Here is a 13,118-nt window from a genome sequence, read left to right as displayed (position 1 = left end):
TTTGCCCTCACATAAGAAGGACAGGTTCATGTCCCGCTTTGAGTGCGCATATGGCGCTCCTCCTGCCCTCTCCATCAGTTATGATCATGATGCCTACCACCCAGACCTAACGGACATAACAAGCACAGATGCCGCTGTATTGTAAGTACATTTTTTCACCGGATACCGTTCTTCATTTACATTATGAAAATCAAATGTAAGATTTTTGTTGTGGTTAGAATAAACTGTGCGTCGCAAACTCTGAACATGGACATTCCAGGCTGAACAAACCTTTTGTCACCTGGGGAAAAAAAAGTTATTTCAATAATTGTTGCAACTCTGATCATGTGTACCACCACCAGTAACATTTTGTATAAAAGACCGATCAGGGTAATGGGTTGTCCTTGTCACTTCCGAATCACACAGACCAGTGTTTGCGCTCATCGTTGTTCTCTGAGGTACAACGAGGGTACGCAGGACAGAGGGGTGCTTGAGGATTTCCTACGCAGTTATGAATGCGACTAAAGCATCACTTCCGCTGAAACTTAGTGCAAAAATACTGGCGTAACATTTGCGACTAGCAAACTCGTTGCTTTAGGAATAATGTCTCGCATTGGAGGTTTGCCACCAGGAATTACTGACGAGGTTCCCAACATCTTCAGTAAGTGACATAACCGTTCCATACTTTCTGTAACAGCATGCTACTGTGTATTATTTTTATTTATTGCGCACCATTACAACTAAATGTAACCTGTTTCATATTCTTAATTGCGCGTAATTGTGCAACAGATAACGGTTTGGCTGTTGCCATTACGCACGGTCTTGGATGCACCAAATCAATATTCAGAGTTTGCCGGAGTAATGTACCATGAGAGACAAACTAGAAAGTAGATATAATCCTAGTAGTTCAATGCAGTTTAATTTCTGTTATTTGCAACCTGGCCTGATGAGGAGCCGATACGCTTTAATTGTTGCGCCATTTGAATCCATTTCACAACCCCCATAGAGAATACACAGTGTTCAGACCATTTTCCCCACAAAAATATTTACAACCTTGTTAATAATTAGCCTGCACGAGTGGGGGAAGTCAAGGTGATGTCAATAAGTGCGCTCTTTACTTCATTCGACCTTTCCCCATCTCAATAGGTAGGCAAAGGCATGCTAAAGTGGTCCACTGGAACAACTTTTAATTGGGCACGCCACCACCATCCATGTACACGTTTTTTCTAGTCTCTAAGCATGAAGTGTTTTTGCAATCATTAAACGGTAATGTAATTTCTGCCAAATGCCTGTCTCATGAATTATAAATGAAGAAAAAAATCAACGCGGCATGTTTGGACGCTACTTTCCTAAACTTTTGCTGCGTTAGAAGGAATACATTGCAATTTCCGACAACAATGCAGCACCCTTCGAGTCCTCATTTTTATTAACCCTACACGTGTTCCGGGGATGGTAATACTGTATGTAGACCGGTGATTCTCAACTTTTCTCTGCTTGGGGCCCGCTGCCCACTTCAAATGTTCTCAAATGTTCGGGGCCCATCTTTGACCCAGTAAGCAATACAACTCCAATGAATAGTCAATAGCAAAACAGCAACAAATATTATTCAGATTTCTTTAAAACGATTTCAGGGACCACTTGGAATATCCCCGTGGGGGGTCCCACGGCCCATTGGCCCCATAGCTTATTCCTGCACTCCATGTGCCGACATTTGAAAGAAATTATTCAAATATAGGCCGTTATCCATGTCCCCACATTTCCGAGTAAACTAAGAGAACGTGCCTTTGGAACATGGGGCCTAAATTGTAATACATTCTTAGAAATGTGGGAACATGGAGCAGCAGGAATATACTGTGGCACCAATGGGCTGTGGGACCAATGGGCCTAAAAAAATAATGTTAAAAGTCTTAGTGATGTGGGACCAATGGACTGTCTCAGCCAAAGGGTGTCTCAGCCAGACCATCCATGACCAACCTCATAGCCAAATATCAGCAGCATATAAGCAGGTTACAGCAAGGTCCAGGATCCAGCATGCCCAAGATTCCAGGCATCAGGCTAGGAAAGTGATATCAATCATTATGTCAATCATTATATATCTGGAGATGGGGAAGACCTCTGTTTTGTTTTTCGGGCATTGCTTCTGACCGTTACGAGCAATCACCACTGGCCACTTAGGCCACATGCCCAGTTGGTTACCCTTGGCATTTTCATGTTACTCTTTGAAACCTCCATTCTTATCACATGAATAGACAAGATGTCCCTTACCACCCCTTTCAACACACACACACACACACACACACACACACACACACACACACACACACACACACACACACACACACACACACACACACACACACTGCTCATCTAGCAGTCCGCATGGCTGTGTCACAGGGGGTGCTGGGACTGGGAGAGGGGGGGGGGGGGGAGTGTAACTTCCAAGTGGACGGAGCCGGTCACGTGGGCGTCCAAGGGGAGGACCTGCCACCAGAACGGGGCACAAACATTGCCCAGTCACGTTTGAAAGAGATAATCAGCTTCCTTGTGCGATGCGTGCACGCAATGCTGCCTGCTCCCTGATCCCGACCGGCAGCAGCACAGCACAGCACCCCAACAAAGCTCTGCAGGATGGTGCACTGGAGCAGCCGCAGAGCGACGCTTTAGAATCCCCCTCTTTGTGTCATTGCCGGCCGGCTGGTCTCAGATCAGTCCAAGAGCTCGCTTACAAACAACGAGTCTTTTTTCCCCCTCTCCCCTCCCCTCCCCTCCCCTCCTCTCCTCTTCCCTCCCCTTCCCTCGGGCCCTATCGTTTCATAGCCTCGCCTCACGGCTGGAGTCTGGGGGGGCCATTGTTTGGGATTCACACTGTCATCACTATCACTGGATGTAAATGGAGATGCTAATGCAGATAGCTCCTCATTGAGCTGGGCCTGCTAAAGTAAAGGGGCTTTTAAGGGGTGGATGAGAGCTGAGTAAAGAAGACGCAGGAATCCCAAAGGCACCCTGTAGGGATGGGGGGTTTGCCTTGTCAGGGCAATCATCGAGTCAGGATGTCAGAGGTGTTAGGTTGTGGTGTACTTTTTTACGTTAAAATGCGCCCTCCTGCCACCAAGCATCAATGCGGTCTGTCTGTCTGTCTCTGTGTCTGTCTCTGTGTCTGTCTCTGTGTCTGTCTGTCTGTCTCTCTGTCTGTCTGTCCGTAGGTCCATCCATCCATCCATCCCACTAATCACCTTTCCATTTGATCATTTCCAGGTGTCCCCGTTCTCCAGGTGTCCCTACTGAGCATCTGTAACTGAGAGAGACAGAGAGAGGGGGGGGGCAGAGTCCATGACATGAACAACCGGAGACCCAGGAGTCGTGGCATCGGCATGCGCAGAGACCCAAGGCGGGCGGGAACCAGCGGCTGCCAACCCCATAGCATAGTCATCAAGAAGAGCCTGAATACATGATAAAAAATAAAAGCTGAGAAAAGAAAAGAAAATAGAAAAAGAGAGAACAAGGCACAAGGATACAGTAGGAGTTGCCAGGTTAGAGCAGGGGGGGTTGAGTGCCCAGTACTTCCAAAAGATTGAGTGGTCACTGCCTTGACTGCCGGGGGTGTTATTATAGTCACACAAGGCTGTGGTGTAGTGAGGTGAGGGGACAGAAGAGAAGAGCATGGCTAATAAGGCCACCAAGCACCCCAGCGGTGGTGGAAGTGCCACTGCTGCCCCTGCTGTGGAGGCTCCGGATGGTGGCTATGGCTGGGTGGTGGTAGCCTGCTGCTTCCTCACCACCGTCTGCACCCGAGCAATCACCAGGTGAGTTATCACCAGGTGACACACACACACACAAAGACGCAGCGACACTAGCGCCGATGTCCAACATAAAGTCAAAATGATGCTTTCACGCACACGTGTATACTCACTCATGCCCATGCCCATGCACCTTCTCTTTCTCTTTCCCCTCTCTCTCTCTCTCTCTCTCTCTCTCTCTAAACAACACACACACACACACACACACACACACACACACACACACACACACACACACACACACACACACACACACACACTCACACACACACACACACACACACACACACACACACACACACACACACACACACACAGACACACAGACGTATAGTGCATATAGTCAAATGAGTGCTTAGTTCATAGTTTTGGAACCCTAAAGGCGGTGATTAGTTTTTTTTTCTTTAATAATTGAACATGACTAAGAGTTTGCATTTACATTCAACCGTAATAAGGTGTACATGCATATATTTGGAAACTACAGAACACAGTATTTCTGTAGCCTCTCACTACAAATGGGGTTGCCGGAGGGCCTATTCACTATTGCTGAAAATATTCAACTACATCATAACAACATTGCTATGACAGTACCGAGAGCCTTAAGTAACCGATGAAGACATAGGCATTACACTTTTGGTGACAGCTAAGGGGTTAAACAGCAACTGTTAACTGTTTTCCACACTTAATGGGCCTAATGACCTTGTTCAGCAGTAAGCTGTTAGTCCTACAGAATTTTTTAAACCAAAGTGTTTAGTAATGTGCTTCCCTCACATGACATCCCATTTCCTCACATATAAACCTTCACATTTGTATCACTATATCAGGGATTTGACACAATTTGGTGTGCGTGTGTGTGTGTCAAGCTGTTAGTTCATTCTCTCTCTCAAGGCACAGGGTGTTACAATTCCTTTGTTCACATGTGGTTCCTTTGTTCACATGTCACATGCTTTAAACCCCCTACGTGTAACATTTATTGAGCTTAAAACCCTTGGTTATTATGTAAAATTTCAAACCTTGGCAAAGTTTTAGCCAGAGAAAGCCATGTGAGTAAATAAACATAGATTTTAATAAGTAAACAAAGTATATTAGGGTTCCATTTTCAATCTTTTTAATGTTACACAAAGCATACTATTTTAGGATTCTTATAAAGCCATAACAAATCCATTAATATCTTTTTTGAAACACATTTTTTGTATTACCTGGTTATTCTCAGGTTGCATTTTAATGACAGGACCAAGGATGTCTATCGTTTGGTGACAACTTAGTACTAAAGACGCTGGGCATTGACAGTACTGCTTAAATTATATATATATATATATTTAATTTCAGGTGCATCTCCATCTTCTTTGTGGAGTTTCAGTACCAGTTTGCCAAAGATTACTCCACCACTGCTTGGATCCATTCCATCGTCGACTCCATGACCATGTTATGTGGTGGGTGTTAGGGTTCTTTGCATCCTGTGTCGGCTCTCTTCGTATCAGTGCTATAACACATGATTGCTTACTGGTATTGCTACACATATGTGTCACTTTATGCCTTTATAGCTGGAATATAGGAATGCTTGCGTAGGGTGGAAAAAGAGGAACACAGCGAACTGTTGTTGCTTTAAAGGTGCACTCTGTAATATTTTTAATAGTAGCGATAGTAGTAGTAGCCTTTATTTGTCCTAGTATGGGCAATTGTTTTGCAGTGGTGGTAGACCTCTCACACCCACACCCACATACACACACATAAAACATTTAACAGACACAAAGAACATTTAAAAACACATAAAAAGGTTAAGGGGTTAAGATAAATGAGTAATCTATAAGAAATATCTACAGAGTAAAGCTGATAGTCCATTTCCAGAATGCATGCTGCCCCTTCACAAATGTTACCTTTTTTAAAACAAAAATGAAGAAAAAAATAAAGAAGTATTCATTATGACTGGGAAAATTGCACTTTCCATACATGAAAAGAGGGATCTTCTCCATGGTCCAGAATTTTGAAAATGGTTAGACATTTTTTTTTACATTTTTTACATTTACTGTACTTTGGTCATGCTCGTAAAAATTCGTTCATAATTAATTCATGAAAAGATACAATTTGGTGATAGGTAGCACATCAATAACCAGCATAGATGCAATACCTACTGGCCACCATCCTACACAGTTCACCTTTATTGTCTGCAATTTTACATCACTTTTCATCCTCTCTCATCCAAGATGGCAATGTGAATAGATGTTGATGCTGTTGTTGCCCTGCCTGTTGCAGCTCCGCTGGGTAGCTTCATTGGGAACCGCCTGTCCCACCGAGCAGCTGTGATGCTGGGAGGCTGCCTGTCCTCTACCGGCCTCATCATGAGCTCCTTCGCCACCAGCCTCGAATTCCTCTACCTCAGCCTGGGTATCGTCACAGGTGAGTGTGTGTGTGTGTGTGTGTTTATGTGTGTGTGTGTGTGTGTGAGAGAGAGAGAGAGAGAGAGAGAGAGAGAGAGAGAGAGAGAGAGAGAGAGAGAGAGAGAGAGAGAGAGAGAGAGAGAGAGAGAGAGAGAGAGAGAGAGAGAGACCTTTAAAAAGCCTTTTATTAACACCATTCAGCCATCATTAGCACAGTACAGCCACTGCCCAAAAGCAGACCAACACCCCCCCTATATGTTCACAATCAGCTCTCCGTCCCCCCCAACCTCACACAACACACCCCCCACACACCAAACGTTTGAACATTTCTCCAAATCATTGACCAAGTGATAATACATGTATTCCACCTTGATGCGACTTTTAGCAATTCCCAAGAAACCCTCTAAGGGGTCTACATACACCAGGTTCAGCATTTTCTGCTTGCGGGTCAGCCAAATGGCTAACTTTGCCATTCCTAATAGAACATTTACCAGAGAGAGAGAGAGAGAGAGAGAGAGAGAGAGAGAGTCTGTGTTACTGTGTCTTCTTGTAAAAGTGTATGTCTGACCCCTGTCCCCTGTCCCCTGTGTCCTATCCTAAAGGTCTGGGCTTTGCGCTGAGCTACACCCCAGCGGTGGCCATGGTGGGCATGTACTTCAGCCGGAGGAAGGCCCTGGCGTACGGCCTGGCCATGTCGGGCAGCGGCATCGGCACCTTCATACTGGCGCCCGTGGTGCAGGAGCTGATCGAGCTGTACACCTGGCGGGGGGCGCTGCTCATCCTGGGGGGGCTGGTGTCACACCTGTGCATCTGCGGAGCCCTGCTGAAACCTGCCGAGGGGCTCGCCGGCGAGCGGACAGGGGAGGGGGTCGAGGATGACGACGATGATGATGACATCAAGAAGGAGAAGGGACAGTTGGTGATCTTAGCTGACGGCAATCAGGGCGACGTTCCGTTGAAGCACGACGAGTCGTCAGACTTGAAGAAGCAGCTCGCTGATGAAGAGGCTTTCGGTGAGATTCTGAAGGGGTGTGGGGCGACGGTAGAGGACGAAGGAGGGGAAGAGGAGTATGTTGAGAAGCAGAGTGAATGGAAGTATGCAGCTGATGGTGTGGATGAGGCAGATGAAAATGTTGACAAGAGCTGCTATTTGCCGACGTACGAGGAAACCATTCAAGGAAGCGACACACAACCAGCATACATCTATCCAGGAAGCGGAGTGCCATCCGACACAGAGGCTGACACTGCGTACATGATTGATGAGACATCTGACAGTATGAGCACTGCGTCAGCCCATTCTGAGACAAATCAGGTTGAAGACGAGAAGACCACCTGTACCGATTCTGAGACGCCGGCCCACGCTGAACACTCCAAACCAGCAGGTCCGACATCCCAGACATTACCCTTATCTACACCAAAGCAAGCCGATGTTCACCAACCTGACTCAAAATTACAGGACACTAAGCCTTCAGAGACAAAGCCTCTCGATGAGGCCTGGGTCCCAGTACCAGTCAGCAATGAATGGACTGAAAAGTGTGCCCCCATAGCCACAGACGGGGGTAAGGGAAGCTGCCTGCGCCGCTGCCTGCCCCCTACGGAGGAGTACGGCTTCCTGCTGATGACGGACTTCCTGTTGCTCTCAGTGTCCTTCCTGTTCCTGGCCTACGGCTGCAGCGTGCCCTTCGTCTACCTGGTGCCGTACGCGCTGAGCATGGGAGTAGGCCACCAGCAGGCGGCGCTACTCATCTCCATCATGGGCGTCATCAGCATCGTGGGAAACGTCACCTTCGGCTGGATGACTGATTTGAAGTGAGTTCCCAATACGCAGTGAAAATTTATTTTCCAATACATCACATGAAAACTTATTGTAATACGTTGTATAAGCATATTACATTGTACTATATAACGAAATACATAGAACGTCACCTTCGAATGGATTACGGATTTGAAGTGTGTATACGCAACAAATATGCTTTTCAATACATTGCATGACAATATTAAGTAATATTTATTATATGGTTGTGACGTCATCTGTCGAATGCTCCATTCATTTCAACGGGGCTCCCCAACGTTCGGACGTCTGTTATTTTTCGATAACGGACGGGTTGGTCTATAACAGACCGCTGTCAATGGCAACAAGACTTTTCACTGCTAAAGCGACTTTTCAACAAGACTCTAATCAACTGCTGTGATAGACAGCACCCGTTGTCCTGGCTACCGCTGTCAATGGCAACAAGACGTTCACTGCTAAAGCCACTGGCTTGTATACAAGTCAGTGGCTAAAGCGAATGTTTCATATCACTCCGCAGGGGGTCCGGTCTTTTGTCACTCTAATCAGCTGCTGTGATAGACAACACCTGTTGTCCTGGCTAGCCCACAGACCTGTATTAACCGCGTCGGGGTAACGCAACCGCATTCCAATTGAGAGGCCCGCGTTCAATCCCCACTGTGCGCAATGACACAACTCAATCATCAACGGGAGAACCTCGTCCAAGCTTCGAATGCCACCATTTCAAAAAATAAAATGTGTGCATCATCTGAGGTGTTTCAATTTTATCTTTCAGAAGAATTTGTTTTCGGATGAAATAAAGCATAGCCTAGGTAAAACGTTAGGCAGAGATCATTTCTTGAATCATTGCAATGCAAACTCAAGCGTCGGCATCTGTATGGTGGTTGTGAAGACGTTTTTTTTTATTGCTTATGCTGTAAAATATTAAGGCCTAGGCCTACATTTAACTGTAGGCCTATTGCTTGATAGCAAATGAAGGCAGCCACAAAACGACGTCAAAGGAGAGATTAGGCAAAAGTAGCCTATGTTTTAAAATTTCCATTTCTATAACCTGTCGCCATACAAGACTTGAACCCGGGGCGACCACACATTAAGCGCACCTGTCCACTGGGCCACTCACGTCTTCGTCTTTGTTGAAGGAATTGTTCAAGGTGATAGGCCTACTAGTAAATCAACACTATAAAAGTTTTTAAAAATGTGCTGATTATCAGAAATCCCCCCGAAATGAAAGACAATGGTAGCCTAACTATTGTATTTTTTTACTGGCATTATCACATCATAGACGATTAAAATCGAGTGACTGGTTCACTTTGATCTCGTAAAATGATGGCGGGAATTAAGCGGAACGTGCCCACTGTTGCATTGTTTCCTACAGGTTCATTTTTTTTGCAACACTGATTCATTTAGCCTAGTGTTTAACCTGGGAGCTACCAGGTTAGAGTTGGAGCATTTATTACCGTGGCAACTGAGTTACAGGTTAGCAAGGCTGATGGAACGGATCTCTGTCTAAAAATAGCGCAGTTTACAGACTTGAGCTAGGATTTGGGGTAACCGCCGTTGATGGAATGGTCCCCAGGTCATTTGATATGTTTTTGTTTTTACCACAGTGGCAGTGACCATTTTGTAATGTTTTACGTCACCCTTTCATGCTGTCTATATTATAGTAAGCTTGTTATTACCAAAATGGTAAGGGCCAGGTTATATCATTTATGTGAGACCAGTGCTAATGTAATAACAAGGGTATTGTCATGTCGTTCAGACTTTTCAACAAACTGGCACAACCAGATGCCAAGTTGTGGTCTTAGAACTTTTTTATTCATATTCATTTAATTAACCTTATTGAATCCATGAAGACACAACTGCTATTGTAAATGATTATTTCGTATTTACCACCATGGTGGCAATGGCAGTTGCCAAGGCTGCCACTAAATTTATCAGCAGAAAACAAAGTGTTCCACAGGTGAACGACATGGTCAAGGAAGCTGTTCTAATGTGCTGTATCACTGAACTAATAACTTTTTGCACACCTAAACTGTCGTGAATAAAGCAAAATGGTCAGTGCTTAGGAGTTTTATAGTTTTTTATAGATTATAATGCACATTGCACTTGCTGAAACTTGCCAGACTAACTTGAAATGGTTCATGCAACAGCTTGCCTCATTTTATTAGGTTCAGTTATGGCAACCTTTTCTACACTGTGTAGAACTTTGTTCTTTGTGTATAGCTCTTAGTTTACATCCTTGTGCTTTAAGCACCGTTTTACAGCATATATAAAACGTTGTGCTCTGTCAGTCAGCTGTCATGCAGTAGGTTGCCATAAAACGTAACTTTTTATGGTATAGTCTGACAGACAACAGAGACCCTTGTAACCTAGAAATCTAGACTCCTGACCTCAGCAAATGCAACTCACTGCTGAGTGGGTCTAGTGATAAGCTAGAGAGGGATTTGAAAGACAAACTTTTGGCCCGCCCCCCACCCTCTACCTGTGACTGGTTCCTAGACCCTTCGTCAACTTCACCTGATGTTTTGGGGTGTGACTAGGCCAAGACCCTTGTTGACTGAGTGTAACCTGTATGTAGGGTTGCCACCTCACCTCTGTTTGACAAACAACCATTTCAAACTCAATCAACCTTTTTACTTCTATGCAAGGGCATCCTTCATTCAGTGTCCAGGAAAAACCGGGACAGGTGGAAACAATACCTGTTCTATGCTGCTATGCCGCCTGTCCTCGGTTGTCACTGTCCATACCGATTGTAAATTACATTGCCTACTAGCTGAGGCTAAGACCCTCATTGATTGTAAGTGTAAACTGTGTGTGTGTCCGCTGTGTCCTCAGCTGCTTGCGTCCGTACCGCATGGTGAGCTACATGCTGGCCGTGGGGCTGGAGGGCTTCAGCTGCTTCCTGGTGCCGCTGCTGCACAGCTTCCCGCTGCTGGTGCCCTTCTCGCTGCTCTACGGCTACTTCGACGGGGCCTACGTGGCGCTCATCCCCGTGGTGACCTCGGACATCGTGGGGCCCACCTACCTCTCCTCGGCCTTGGGGGTGGTCTACTTCCTGCACGCCATCCCGTACCTCATCAGTCCACCAATCGGAGGTGAGTGGCACCACAGTGTGGCAAAAATGCGCATATCCACCTTATTATCCAATGTAACAAGGGCGGCTCCATTACTATTTTGTTAGCAGTTGCTAGTGCTAAGTCATTCAAAAGGTCTGTGGGTAGCCTGACCAGAACTAGCAGACAGGAAGTGCTGTGGGAGCACAATAAATGTCAAAATGGGCGGGGTTAATGAGCACGGTAATAAGGTGGATACTGTAGGAGCAGCATGTCTCACCCAAACCTGTGATCTGATGTTCACACACACACGCACACACGCACACACGCACACGCACACACACACACACACACACACACACACACACACACACACACACACACACACACACACAGTACACCCGACCATCTGGTTCCTAGTAGTGTATCCTTATGTTATATGTAGGCTACGAATGCATTTTCGGTCTCTCCTTATGTATGTCTCCCCATTTCTCTCTCTCTCTCTGTTACTCCTTCTCCCTAATCGTTTCATTTCACTCGTCAGGTTGGTTGGTGGACCACACTGGATCTTACATGGCCGCGTTCATCCTGAGTGGGTTTTCCATCATGACCAGCTCGGTGGTGCTGGGTGCAGTCTGCCTGCTCAGGCACTGCTGCCGGGGGAGCCGCTCCCCCCTCCAGCCTCCGGGCCAAGTGGACTTCCTCAAGCCAACCAAGCCGCAGCATCCCAGCGCACCCACCATCATCTAATTCAGTGACAGGCAGCGTGGGTTCATTAGTTTATAATCCAGTGCCATATATCCAGTGCCTTATTTTACCTGCCAGTTCAACTAGGTGATTACATGGCTGAATGAATGTCATTTGGAATATGTGGCACTGGATTGTAACTAGCGAATCCAGGTTGCCCATCACTGATGTACCTGTAATTGCACACATGAGGAGCTAGAGTGACTTGTAGACATTTGCTGCCTTCCTTATGAAAAAGGTGAAATGCTTCAGTGTCACTTTGTGACCTGGGGTGAAGTTACCACTGATGCCAGCCACTGACGATGCCTAACGAAAAACTTTGCCTAAGGGCAACATTTAAGGTGCCTTCAAAAAGTGTTGGAAAGCAGAGGTGGACATACCACCCTCAAAAAATATAATTCCTGCCACATGTTCCATGCAGAAAAGTCACTGAAGCAGCTGATTTCAATTAGCCCACCTCATGAGTCAAGTACCGGTAGCTATAAAATGGCATATCAGGAGCTCATTGTAGCGAAGAGGAGTAGAGTTGCCCTGCTGGGACTCAAACCCGGACCTTCTGGTGTACCATACTCCGCCATCCTCTAATCGCTACACCAAAGGCTAGTTGGCTTGATAGTCAGAATGCACCCACAACCCTAGTGATGGCCAGTCCATCACACACATGTGGGCTGGACACCTGGCAGGACCTTTATTTTCTATAAGCTGGTTTGTCCCCCTCTGCTGGAAAGTGATCCAAAAGCATACCCTGTGCAAATCCATTCCCCAAACTCATGATGATTCCAGTCCTCCAGTCTCATGCCTTATGCGTCGCTGGGTAAAGACAGTAATGACCTTTATTTAACATTCAAAATACATGTGATAAATCTGAAAAAATTGCCCTTATTTTCTTTGAAACATACAGCCTACCAGATATCCTCACGTGTCATGATGCATCTTTTTTCAAACTATACAGTATATCACGAAAGTGAATACACCCCTCACAGTTTTGCAGATTTTTGAGTATATCTTTTCATAGGAAAGCATTACAGAAATTTCACTTTGACACAATGATTAGTGACCTTTTAACAACATATTTAACCGCTTAAATTTCTTGTTCACCCAGAAAAAAACAAAATACAGCCATTAATGTTTGAACATGTACTCACAAAAGTGAGTACACCCCAGATTAAAATCCGGTAGAGAAGGGGCTATGTTGGCTCGAATCGTCTCGAAATGAAAAGGGATGACAAGGGAGGTCATCAGTGTACGTTTCAACCTTTCTTTGCATTGAACTTTTAAATTTTGAGTCTGCATCTGGCTTAAATAGATTGGTGTGAGATTTGAATGCAATCCTATGGAGAATATCATGATCTGCTTCAGTAGTCACAGTGCATGT

General features: G+C 45.6%; 1 protein-coding gene across 2 annotated transcripts; it reads left to right on the top strand.

The window, feature by feature from the left end:
• Positions 1-54: 54 nt before the first annotated feature.
• Positions 55-12,686, top strand: slc16a12a (solute carrier family 16 member 12a). 2 transcript variants are annotated; one of them, XM_063191609.1, is made up of 7 exons: positions 55-141; positions 3,235-3,782; positions 5,106-5,209; positions 6,030-6,173; positions 6,757-7,963; positions 10,779-11,038; positions 11,541-12,686. In XM_063191609.1, the coding sequence occupies exons 2-7, from the start codon at positions 3,640-3,642 to the stop codon at positions 11,744-11,746; spliced, it is 2,064 nt and encodes a 687-aa protein (XP_063047679.1). In that variant the 5' UTR covers positions 55-141; positions 3,235-3,639; the 3' UTR covers positions 11,747-12,686. The 2 variants fall into 2 exon arrangements, with proteins under 2 accessions (XP_063047679.1, XP_063047678.1); XM_063191608.1 differs by lacking the exon at positions 55-141 and adding an exon at positions 420-640.
• Positions 12,687-13,118: the final 432 nt, after the last annotated feature.

The sequence above is a fragment of the Engraulis encrasicolus genome, chromosome 24, assembly GCF_034702125.1.
Source record: "Engraulis encrasicolus isolate BLACKSEA-1 chromosome 24, IST_EnEncr_1.0, whole genome shotgun sequence".
NCBI classification, from domain to species: domain Eukaryota; kingdom Metazoa; phylum Chordata; class Actinopteri; order Clupeiformes; family Engraulidae; genus Engraulis; species Engraulis encrasicolus.
The sequence above is the reverse complement of the archived record's forward strand: the minus strand, read 5'-3'. Positions and strand labels throughout refer to the sequence as shown.

Coding starts and splice junctions, on each gene's coding strand:
- slc16a12a (XM_063191609.1), top strand. CDS start 3,640: ATGGCTAATAAGGCCACCAAGCACCCCAGCGGTGGTGGAAGTGCCACT. Junction 6,174..6,756: donor CAGCCTGGGTATCGTCACAG/GTGAGTGTGTGT, acceptor CCTATCCTAAAG/GTCTGGGCTTTGCGCTGAGC. Junction 7,964..10,778: donor GGCTGGATGACTGATTTGAA/GTGAGTTCCCAA, acceptor CTGTGTCCTCAG/CTGCTTGCGTCCGTACCGCA.